The sequence below is a fragment of the Rhipicephalus microplus genome, chromosome 1 (genome assembly GCF_043290135.1).
Source record: "Rhipicephalus microplus isolate Deutch F79 chromosome 1, USDA_Rmic, whole genome shotgun sequence".
NCBI classification, from domain to species: domain Eukaryota; kingdom Metazoa; phylum Arthropoda; class Arachnida; order Ixodida; family Ixodidae; genus Rhipicephalus; species Rhipicephalus microplus.
Genome location: NC_134700.1, coordinates 67,388,252 through 67,400,422, shown reverse-complemented (window position 1 = coordinate 67,400,422; position 12,171 = coordinate 67,388,252). Strand labels below are relative to the sequence as shown.

General features: G+C 48.4%; 1 protein-coding gene across 2 annotated transcripts in view; it reads left to right on the top strand.

Moving 5' to 3' along the window:
• The window catches only part of LOC119178740 (uncharacterized), a 167,758-nt gene that overhangs the window by 46,886 nt on the left and 108,701 nt on the right, over window positions 1–12,171 (top strand). For both annotated transcript variants that reach the window (XM_075875198.1, XM_037429973.2), the window contains exon 2: window positions 2,209–2,461. In XM_075875198.1, coding sequence (XP_075731313.1) covers window positions 2,213–2,461 — 249 coding nt within the window. In that variant the 5' untranslated portion in view covers window positions 2,209–2,212. The remainder of the gene's footprint in view (window positions 1–2,208; window positions 2,462–12,171) is intronic.

Genomic DNA, 12,171 nt, shown 5'->3' with positions numbered 1-12,171 from the left:
GATATTTTAGCACTGCTGCCATAAATATAAACCGTAATCCTAGAGGGCTGCAATATTAACGCCCTAGCGTTAAATAACTGGTTTCGCACAAATTCCAGTGTCGGCATAGGCATCATCAATGAATGGGATAAAAATATTGGCGTTCTGTGTGGAACATATTCTGAGATAGATACTAATAAGTAAATGATAAAAAATTCTTGGTCTGGGCAAGAATGGCACCCATGATTTTCATTTTATTTATTGATTTCTCACTTATTACAGCGAATGAAGCTGTTGCACAAAGATTGTGAAAAGTTATTATTCTGGCAAAACAAAGCACACGGCAAACACAGGAAACCAATCTAGAGCACCACTATAAAGTTCATATACGCCTTTTGTTTGAATTATTTGCTCTAGGGATACTTTTTCGGTTGATCGCGGAGGTTCAGCATGTCTGTCACTCAGTCCTGCTCTCCAAGGCCTATCCAGACGAATATGAAAGGTTGGGTCAATTCATAAAAGGGGACAAATAGGCAATATTTGGTCAATTTATAAGGTCCTACCATATTGAAAAAATTAATTTCGAAGCTTTTCTCAGTGCTTCCCACACTCCCTAAAGAGCACTGAATAACGACAATCTATAAAACAGTAATAAATTGTCTCAGGCTTTCAGCACAGTCTACTAGAAGAGCCATCGCCGTGCCCCAAAACTCTTTGCAAGAAGGTGCTACACAGGCATCATGTTGGGACGAAACTACGTGAACATTTGTAGTACAAAGTGAAATAACAACCACATATTATCCTGCGTCGCACAACAACCAACTATAAACAGGCGTCGCATAATACGAATTGTGCGACTAGTGGGTCTGTAAATAATGCCCAAAAACCAATACAAATGGCTCAGAGCTATTCATTCATCAACAAAGAGCAATAATGTTCTGCAAATAAGAAGCGGGTACCGCGCTTTTTGTAGAATAATGATAATTAGCGTAAAATTTATGAAGTGGTGGATACTGTGCAATTGTATTCTTATAAGTGTTCTCAAGAGCGTTTATGACGGTTTCTCGAAATTCCGCTCTTCCAGCTGTCGCGGAGACTGGGCTGCACTTTCCGCTCAGGCCCGGCGCTTTTTTGCGGCCTATCATTGCATGTCAGAATGGTTGCCAAGAGTGGAGCACAGCTCATACTCTAGCAAAACCGTGAGGCATTTAAGGGTAGAAGAGCGCAGGAAATATAATTTGCTATTTATAATTGTAGTCTAGTAATTTTTATAGTGACCTAAATGAACTGATGTGTACGGAAAAAACATTCCTGCCACCTGTCGATTGGGCCCAATCCCGCATCCTTCAAATAACACTAACGTTGCACATTCAGTTAACGAAGAGGGCACTGCCAATTTCAGTGCTATTGTACCGTTTTATTTGTAGGGCTATTGTATCTGTGAAACATATATGAAAAGAGAATAAATAGTACTGCATAAAACTAACTTCATTCAAACACCGATATTAATTAGGAGCTTCGAGAATAATTCGTTCATAACCAAAGACATACTACACTTCACATATAGAATTCGAATTTCACTTCATGTTGTCCCAGTTATATATCTTAGTAATCGAACATTGTCGCAAATCTGTGAACGTTATTGTTGAAGGAATGGAATGAGTAGTCCACTGATGCAGGTCTTATGCTGCGCTGTGGTAAAAGGGAAGTTGTTATTTTGAGATTTGTTTTCTTGTGCAACGTAATGCGCGTTAGAAGGAGTCAGAGCGAGTCTTTAGTTTGACTTTGCGGCATATAGTAACATCGTAAAAGTAGGCATCTCAGTGCTCCCAGTGAAACAGCTATGGCCTTCACGCAGAACAGTACCTTCCATCAAACACAGATTAGTACGTTTTGTAAACTTGCCACCCATGTACGGATGCCCTACGCGGTGACTTTTTTCTCTGCAGCCATTGTGCTGATCTCGAATGTCCTCTAGGATTTCTATTCCATGCTGCCGAAACAAAACCTCGCCTAATGTCATTCGAAGCTGCCGCAACAGCTTTCGAATTCTCTTGGTGCTGTACTTCTGGGCTCTGCTAATAGGACAATAGCCATTAACTGTATGGCATACCCATTTGAACCAGCAGCTCGTTCTCTCGTCTCCCTCAGTGTTGGCGTTGATATCAAGTTAGTATTTATTTCACGCAAGCAGCAAATAAAAGGCGTTTCTCTGTTTCCTGTGCTCAGAACCATGGCCGAGAGCCCTGTGTCTCGCATCCCGGTGCTGCAGCGCGCCGACAGTACATGGACCACGGTGGAGCACAAATTGCGCCAGCTGGACGACATGGATGAGGCAGGCGCCTACGTGCGCCTACTGGCTGGCAGTTGTCGGGACATCGTGCAAGCTGCGCGTGCCATGCAGGCACAACTCGAAGCCTCCAGGACAGAGGTGAACGCGCTGCGGCTGCAGCTGCGCAAAAGCATGGACCACATCACGCAGGTGAGCTGTCTGACAATGGCACCATTCCTACGGATTTAGTGGCTAAGCCTATTATCTATTCATTCAGACACTCTTCAAATAAGAATTAGTAAAAGCTGTGGCCACATCTTGAGGCTCCTGAAGGGGTGAAAGAGGGAGTGAGATGGTGGCTTGTGCTTTGGAAAGGCGCTGTGCAGTCTATATTTATTTACTTTATTTGAATTATTCTATATGGCAGGCTCATGTCCTACGTAGGGTGGTTAATACAAATACAAAAGAAGAAGCAATAACTCAAAAGCAATACAAGTGAAACAATGTCAATTTACAGTCTCATCTCATGTATTAGTAACACCATTGCATTTGCTAATCATTCTTGCACTCGCTCTCTGGATTCCGTGCCGACCTATTGTAGCCCTGTGATCTCCGACGAAAGCGCAGCTTTGGCCGACTGGCTAGCCGTACGCCATCTGCCGCCTAAAAGAGCTCTCGCTGAGTGGTGCCCCGTCCTCAAACTCGTGCAACCGTGTCCATTTTTATTTTCTCCTTGCTTCTGGGTGTTGTTGTCCCTGAGCTATGCTCTCTCCTTTCCCTTATCTAGCCCTATACCTTTAATCCTATCCTTTTAATCCCTACTTAACCCCATTCCTTGTGAGCTACTGTTGAGGTGTCGCACTATGATGCAGACTGTTACGGGGCTCACTTTTATCTTTTCTCTTCGCTGTTAAGAATCACAAAAGGAATTATTCCTGAAAAATATCAATACAAATATAGGTCAGCGCGAGCACAATGTGAGGTTAAGGTGTTGGCGTGGTAGTCGCGGAATGGCCTGGAAGTTAGAGGTGTCAAATACGGGGATGAATGTAGAGCTAGTTTTTTTGTTCTAAAGTTGAAAAATTCTTATCTAGCTTTGTGCCTGTGTACCTGTAATAAGAGAATGTCTTTTGCTTAGATGAAAATTGAAGAAGAGTCGAAAGTGGGAAACTTGTGAAATATAAATTGTATAGCCTCTCTTTGAATCAGTCTAAGAGTGTGAATATTATGCTTTGTGTATGGGTCTCATATTATGCATGCGTACTCTAGTTTTGGTAGTGCAAGTGCAGTGTAGCAAAGCATTTCACCATCTGTGAGGACATCCATCAGTACTGACTGAGGGTATGCGGCGCCCCCTGGATGAGGTGGCAACAGTGGACATCGGACCTGTGTGGGCAGTGCGTGAGCGGACGGTGTTGTAGTAGGACATTGGAGTCGCGGGGACTGGGGAGTGACGCCTAATGAACAGACAACTGGGGTCTCGTCCTGGATTGAGCTGACTGAAATTCATGACGAATTCGTGCGGTTTATGCTGAAACAAGACTAATGGATCTGCAATGGAACGTGAGCGCGTTGCAGCCGAGCTGCGGCAAGCGCTAATGGCTGCTTCCTTGATACCCGTGAGCGACGAACCCCAACCAGCCTTTGTTGGACCGCCGGCACCGGCTACCCTAATGACGGTCACATCCCCCATTGCGACGATGCTGCCGAGGTTCGCGGGGTCCAGGGATGTACAGACGCAGGAGGAATTCTTTAGCGAGGTGGACAATTTTCGTCTGATTAATGGCATACCCACGGAAGACCGAGTTCGCCGCGTCTTTACCGCGGCTCTTGACGGAAGCGCGAAGTTGTGTATTGCTTCACCGGACCCCTCGCCTCGTGGGATGACTTTGTCGCAGCTTTTCGTCGGGAATTCACGTCGGCCGACGAAAAGAAGCGTCTGAAGGATGAATTGGAAGGACGCACCCGGCCCCCGAGGAAAAGTTGAAATAATTCATATATTGTTACGCACAAGGAAGACCAGGACGCATACAGCTGAAGGGGCCGTTTATTTTTGTCGCGAAGAGAAGCGCCGAAGCAGCCAACAGGTTGATGATCGCAGTGTCGTCGTCTTTCCTCTTTCTCCAGCTTGGGGTAGCCAGCATGTTCACCCATGTTCTTTTTCTTTCCAGGCATGCGCAACATTCCTCCCCTCGCAGACGAAGCCCGCCGGGCGAGGGGATTGATTCACCTTGGTGTGTACAACTCCAGTCGAGCGACATGGACTGCTTGGGTTTTAGCGGCTCTTCTACCACTTCACGTGAGGCGAGCTATTGTGTGCGTGACTTTCGTGATTTTGTTGACAACAACAAACGGTCCGTCATATGTGGCCAAGAACTTTTGGCATAATCCACGTCTTCGTACCGGACTCCAGAACTACACTAAGTCGCCTGGATGGCAATTTACAGGCCGGTGGTGGACGTAATAGCTTGCCTTAGATTTTTCTGTAATGCTAAAGTGCGCAGACGAGCAATACGACGCACCTCTTCTGCAAGGCAGAGGGTTTCGGTGACTGAGAGGTTTTCGTGCGCCAAGAATGGCAAAACTGTGTCGAGTGTGTGCCGTGGCGGTCTTGCGTACATCAAGAAAAAGGGGCTATAGCCTGTTGTCTCGTGCTTAGTGGTGTTGAACGCGTGCGTTATAAATGGTAGCACGTCGTCCCAGTTCTTGTGGTCAAATGCCACATACATAGAGAGTATGTCTACAATTGTGTGGTTGGTGCGCTCCGTGAGCCCATTTGTTTCCGGAATGTATGGTGACGGGTGACGAAGGCGGGACTCACTCAATCGAAGCAGCTCTTCTACTATATCTGCCGTAAATTGTCATCCACGATGACTGATGATCACGTGAGGGGGGCCATGTCGGAGGATAACGTGCTGCAGGAGGAACACAGAGACGTGGCTGGAAGTTGCGGTTGGTGTGGCCGCCGTCGCGCAGTAGCACGTGAGGTAATCGACGAATACAATTATCCAGCGATTGCCCTTAGCCGACTTTGGAAAAGGGCCCACGAGGTCAATTCTCACTTGTTGGAAAAGTGTATTTGAAGGTGTCAAGGACTGTAGAAGACCAGCCGGAGCAGTAGATGGGAGTTTGTGCCATTGACACGGCGTGCAACTGGCCACATACACCTCGACTGACTGTCGCATTTCCGGCCAATAAAAGCATTCCTTAGCACGGTAAAGCATCCGCGCCGAACCTAAATGTGCGGACGTAAGATCGTCGTGCATAGCACTTAAAATCGCTGTCCGAAGGCTTTCATGCACTACCAGGAGGAAACGTGCGCCAGTGACGGAAAAGTTCTTCCTATACAGGGGTCCGTTGCGTACACAGAAATGGCATGCCGTAGGAGCTGTGCAGAGCAATGATAGCCTGGTGTCTTTTCGCTGTTCATCTTTGAGAGTACTGAGGTCGGGAAACTTTTGTGACACAGAAGCCTCGAGGTGGTCAAGGTCATCGGCGTCACACTCTGTAATGCTCAGTGGCATGCGCGAAAGGCAGTATGCGTCGGCCTGTCACCGACCACTTTTGTACGAGACGATGAAGTTATGCTCTTAGAGCCGAAGTGCCCAGCGCGCTGGACGGCCGCAAGGGTCCCGAAGGTTGACGAGCCAACACAATGAGTGGTGGTCGGTGACGACTGTAAAAGGGCGTTCACATAGGTTAGACCGAAACCACTGAATCGCAAATACTACCGCGAGGCATTCTTGTTCTGTGACAGTGTAATTATGCTCCGGCATACTCAAGCAGCGACTTGCGTATGCGATAACGTGCTCACGATTACCATAATGTTGAACTAGGACAACACAAATTCCTATGCCGCTGGCATCCGTGTGCAGTTCTGTTGGAGCTGGTGGGTTGAAGTGTTGAAGAAGAGGTCGCGACGTCAGGAGGAACTTCAGTTGACGAAAAGAGGAGTCGCACTCCGGAGTCCACTCGAAGGAAATATTCTTCCGTAGCAAACATGTCAGCGGATACGTGACATTGGCAAATTTAGGTATAAAGCGGCTAAAATAGAAGCAAGGCCGAAGAAAACTTCGGAGCTCCTTCACACAGCGTGGCGCACTGAACGTTTTATCGGCTGCTATCTTCTGGGGATCTGGACGGATGCCATCCTGATCGACTAGGTGTCCGAGAACAAGGGATTGTCAGTCTCCGAAGTGGCACTCATTTGAGTTAAGAACAAGGCCGGCGTTTCTTATGCAAGTCAGAACAGTATCCAGACGTGAATTGTGTTCGCTAAAGGTGCGGCCAAAGATGACAACGTCGTCGAGATAGCACATGCAAATTCTCCACTTCAAGCTACGAAGAAAAGTGTCCGTAAATCGCTCGAACATCACCGGTGCATTGCACAGTCCAAATGGCATCACCGTTGAATTAAAAAAGATCGTCAGGAGTTACAAAGGCTGTCTTTTATTTATCTTCAGGATGCATGGGAACTTCCCAGTAGCCTGATCTTAATTCTACAGACGAAAAGTAAGAGACCGAATGTAGACAGTCTATGGCATCATTAATACCTGGAAGTGGGTACACGTTTTTTTTTGTTACAGCATTCAATCGGCGATATTCGACGCAAAATCTCCAGCGTCCGTCTTTCTTTTTAACGAAAATTACTGGAGCCGCCGTTGACTCACAGGCTCTTGAATGACCCTGTTTTGAATCATTTAGTTCACCGGCTCATTATTAATCCGCCGCTCGGATGGTGAGACACGGTAGGGCTTTTGTCTAATCGGATTGGCCAAACCAGTGTTGATAGTGTGACATGTCCGAGAAGCAGGGATTAAGGGTGCTTTGTCTTTCTGCGCAAAGTCGAATGCAGAAACGTGCTACGAAATTACATCCCCCAATGTTCGGCGTTCACTTGTGCTCAGCGACTTATTCACCATTGACAGAAAAGCCGTTTCCAAACTGTGACTACGATGCTTTTCCGGTGCATCTTCAAGCTCGGTCACCAGTAAGGCCTCGTGTTGTCCACTGACGACGGCTAACTTTAGACCATCTGGTAACACAATGGGTTCTGTGGAGCAATTGACAGTCAATAAACCAGCGCGTCCACGTCTGATCGACAGCACATAATGTGGGATCAACACATTATTTTTCATGCAGTTGGTGTAAACTGGTTTTACGTTGGCATCAAAGTTGGCGGAATAGCTGTCGCTGCAACCAACAGGTACACGAACGGTTGATAACGGTGGTATGATAGTGTCGCCACAGACACACAATGCCATCTCACCATCCACAGGGTTTTCCAAGAGGGCTGGCGGAACATGATCACTCAAGGATAATGTCCCTGTGCAGCAGTCGACAGTCGCACCACACTCCCTCAAAAAGCCCATACCCAAAATAACACCATGTGTCGCCTGCGGAATAATCACGAACTCTGTTGAGATAACGTGGCCGCTGAGAAACACGTCAGCTTGACACAGACCAACAGGATGCAGTGGCTTACCACTCACTCCGCAAAACTTCGAAGCTTGATTCGACTTAAATAAAACCTTCCGTACCAACGTATCTTTAAAACACGCACTTATGACGGAAATTGTTGCTCCCATATCCACCAAAGCACATCACAGGCACATCGTCAACAAAACACGTACTTTGTTCTTGAGCATCAACAAAGTACGCATTTCTGATATTAGCACGTCACCGGTGACCTCACCCCTATCGGCCACGCTTGCTAGTTTTCCTGTGGTAAAGGAGATGTGTTGCGACGCCGTGGTGAAAGAGAACGGGGAACAAGAGGCGGTGGAGGCGTCAAGCTCTTGTCAGATGTAGAGGAGTGATTTCGGAAGCTGCGTGTCCAGTGGTCGTCGCTAGGCAGCATGTGTATTGCCCTAGGGTCGTCGTGCGGTCGATCAGACGATCGTGTGGAGTGTTGCGGTGGGCCATATTACGTTGCTCGCGGGTCGTCGCGAAGTCGTTCGGAAGGCCATGCAAAATGTGGTGGGTGGCCATACCGTGGTGCTACACGTCGACGGTTGCAAAATCGCGAAATATGTCCTGAGACACCACAGGAGTAGCAAACTGAGAGGTCGAAACTGTTTGTTCGTCGATGAATCGAACATCGTGTTCCCAGGCATAGTGGGTTGGCTCGTGCCGCATATCATAAGGGTAAACAGGGCGTCGTGAGGACGGCGGACGCTGAGGGCGCCACTCATGGCGAGGAGATGGCAAGCGTGGTGCTCTCTTTGGCTGTGGGGGTGCGCTGTACTCTACAGGTGCTGCACTAATCATCGATTGCCAAGGGGTCATAGAAGGTGGCGGCGCAGTCACAGCCTCACGTGAAACAAATACCGAATGTTGGTCGTTTGCAGAATAGTGATCAACTGCTAAATGTGTCTGTTCTTTAGAGCGAAAAAGTTCTTCGCGAGCAATCTGTCGAATCGTCGAGGACAGGTCTGGGAAGGAGCTCCTGTCGATGCTGGCAACCATTGTAACATTTGTGAGCCGGCCGAACATTAGAGCAATCCTGCGCATTTTCAGCTGTTCGAAAGTTCGGCAATGCCGAATGACGTTGGACACAGAGCTCAGGTGCTCTTTTCCGATAAGAAAGTTATATATAGACATCCTCGGCTATGCCTTTCAGCCAATGTCCTACTTTGTCTTTTTCTGACATCTGATTATTGACCATCTTGCAGAGCTTCAGCACACCCTCTATATACGTGGTACATGTCTCACCTGGAAGCTGCGCGCGTTGAGACAATGTCTGCTCAGCCCACTTCCTTTTGACGCTCAAGTCACCGAATCACGCTTTCAGCTCCGCAACAAAAACGTCCCTAGTCATCAGTGTGTCTTCATTGTTTTCGTACCACATGAGCACAGTATCCGTAAGGCAAAAGACTGCATTGCTGAGCTGAGCCATGGCATCCTAGCCATTAGAATTGCTGACTCGCTTGTACTGGATGAGCCACGCGTCGACATCTTCTCCCGATTTTCCTCCGAAGGTTGATGGGGCTCGGCAGTAGGGCACGTAACTCATTGGAGTTGGCCTTGAAGTGTTAGATGGCTGATCTTGGGCCATTACGAATGGTGCAGGCGGGAGTCCGGGAAGGCGGTGGCTGTGGCGAAGTCCTGGTAATGAAGCTCCCGTCGTTGGGTTTGTCTTACCTAGCACCTCCACCAATTTGTTACGCACAAGGAGAACCAGGACGTACATGGCTGAAGGGACCGTTTATTTTGGTCGCGAAGAGAAGCGCCGGAGCGGCCAGCAGATTGATGATCGAGTGTCGTCGTCTCCCTTCTTTCTCCAGCTTGGGGCAGCCAGCATGTTCACCCATCTTTGTTTTCTTCCCAGGCATGCGCAACAATATGTTATCTCGGAGTTTTATGACCGAATCGGAGAGGCTGTTGCCGACGACGTCAAGGTCGACGGTGTGCTTCGCCAGATGCACCCCAAGCTGCAATACTTGGTAGCGGGTTCTACTTTCTCAAGTTTGAAGGTGCTGGCAGATGTGGGCGATGGCCTGATGGAGCGAAAGCGGCGCCGACTACATTATCGGCCTCCGCCAACCAAAACAAACGGAATCGAGCGCGACTTGGCATATTCGGAGCAAGACATGCCTGACGCAATGGCAGCGTCCCAGCACTCCACAGTGGTCATCTCCACAATGAATGCCACTTGGACACTTGGGTGCGCGTGGCCCCTCCACTTCGCAGCAGTGCAACCGTCGTATCACCGGGACCACTGGCCCATCATGCAGATCCAACCTGTTGGCTTGTCAACATTCAGACCACCAACGGGACGTCGACCTCAGCAGGTACTGAACCAGGTTGTTTGCGGATGATTCGGTGGTGTTGGCCACATTGCACGCAACTGTGTGAGTATACCACGCCAAGATCAAGTCGTTTGCTTCCAGTGCAGCCGACCAGGGCACTTCCAGGCGCAGTGCTCGGGAAACGGGCGCCAGTAGGCACTGGTTCGGCGAGTGCCTACAGTGATTTTAGTATGCAAGTTGCATCTGGTGCAGAGAAAGCTAAGAGCCATTCTTGGGCGTTGCACTTGGCAGTACGTTGTTCCCTTTGGCAGAGTACCCATGAACTTCCAACAGGAAGGAACTGCAGGCATTTTTTAGGCTTGGCCGGATTCCACAGGAGCTTTCTTCCGCAATTTCCTCTCACTGCTAAGCCATTGACGAACTTGCTCAAGCAGCAACAGTGATCATTGAAGAATGGTCATTTGCAACTCTCCGTGCAATGCTGGCAACAGATGCAGTTCTCAGTTTGCGAAACCTGAATGCACGATTCATAGTTGAAACAGATGCCCGTAGTAGTAGCAGCAGTGCTGCTACGACGTCGGGATGACATTTTGAAGCCACTTTCTTTCATCAGCAGTGACTTGTCGGACTCGGAGCGTAATTACACAGTCCAAGGGTGGGAGTGTTTGGCTGTTGTGTGGGCTGTGGAGAAACTTTGACCCTATTTGTAATTCGCAAAATTTGAAGTCCACTGTGATCATGCATAATTAGCCTGGATGTTCACCACTGAGCAGGCTTCTTCTTGTGTATGCCACTGGGTTCTACACCTTCAAGGGTTTCAGTGCAAAATTAAGCACAGTCGTGTGAAGGCCAACATCCCTGCTGATTCCTTAAGCTGGTCACCTTTCGAGCTAGACTCCAAGACAGGAGCTGAAAGCTTGCTTGAGAGACTTTTGCCGCTTAACTTAAACACTGGCTAAGGCTCTGTCGACACCTGCCGGTTGACCACCATTGTGGACCTCTGTGTAATAAGCAAGGCGGGAAAAATAGCAGAGGAACAACAACGTGATGCCATTTTGTATGACATAACGAAGACTATTCAGGTAGAATGTCGGCCAAAAGGCACTGCCCAAACCCGTCTTCGGGAAGACCTAGCATAGACATCCCATCTAGAGTCATTGGGATTTTTGGTACAATGCTTCGGTGGCCGTACAGTAGCTTGATTGTCTGTTCACCTTCATTCCTTGGTCCTGCAGACGGCCCCTGACCACACAAGCACCCATGCAGGATTCTTCAAGACCTTACTGCGTATCAGGGAGAAGTTTGTGGGGTTCGGCATGAGCAATGACATATCAAAGTATGTCTGCGGTTGCTCAGTCTGTCAAACGACGAAAGCAGAGTGCTGCCAACCCCAAGGTTTTATGACAAGTCAATCGCCTGCAGAACCAGTGGAAGAACTTAGTTTGGACTTGATGGGGCCATTCCTATTAGCCCTCGGGAGTACAAGCACTTGCTAGTCATTGTAGACAAATTCACCAAATTTATTGAGTTCTTCCTTCTTCGCGCAGCAATTACTCGGCAAATAGCAAGTCATGTGGAAGAATTAATCTGCAGACATGCGGTACCTATTGCTATTTCTAGCGATAACGGGCAGCCCTTTCTTAGTAAGTTATAGAAGAACCTCCTGAGGGGATGGAGCATCTCGAAGTGCCACACTGTACACTACAGTCGAACAGGACAAATGGTCAAACGGCACATTGGCACCATGAAGCAGTGCTTTCGGGCATACTGCAATGAGCACAAAAACTGGGACGAACCCATTCCCGAGAGTGCTTTTTCAATGCGAGCTGCCCTAAGTGTTGCTACTGGATTCACCTCAGCCCCCCTCTGCTATGGCCATGAACTACGAACGCTCTGGCAACCTACCGAAGAGCGTCACTGCATGGCAGCATCAGCAATATACTTGGCATGCTCAGAAGCAGCACTACGATCAGCAACGGTGAGCCACGACATTGGAGGAAGGTGACCTTGTGCTGCGTGAAACCCACATACTCAGAGACGCTGCCAGGGGCATCTTGTCAAAGCTCGCACCAAAGCGAAATGGGCAATTCCGCATCTACAGATGTCTTAGTCCAAATACTCAAGCTCGCCCACCCACGGACCGAAAAAGCTTGTGGAGAAGCCCATGCC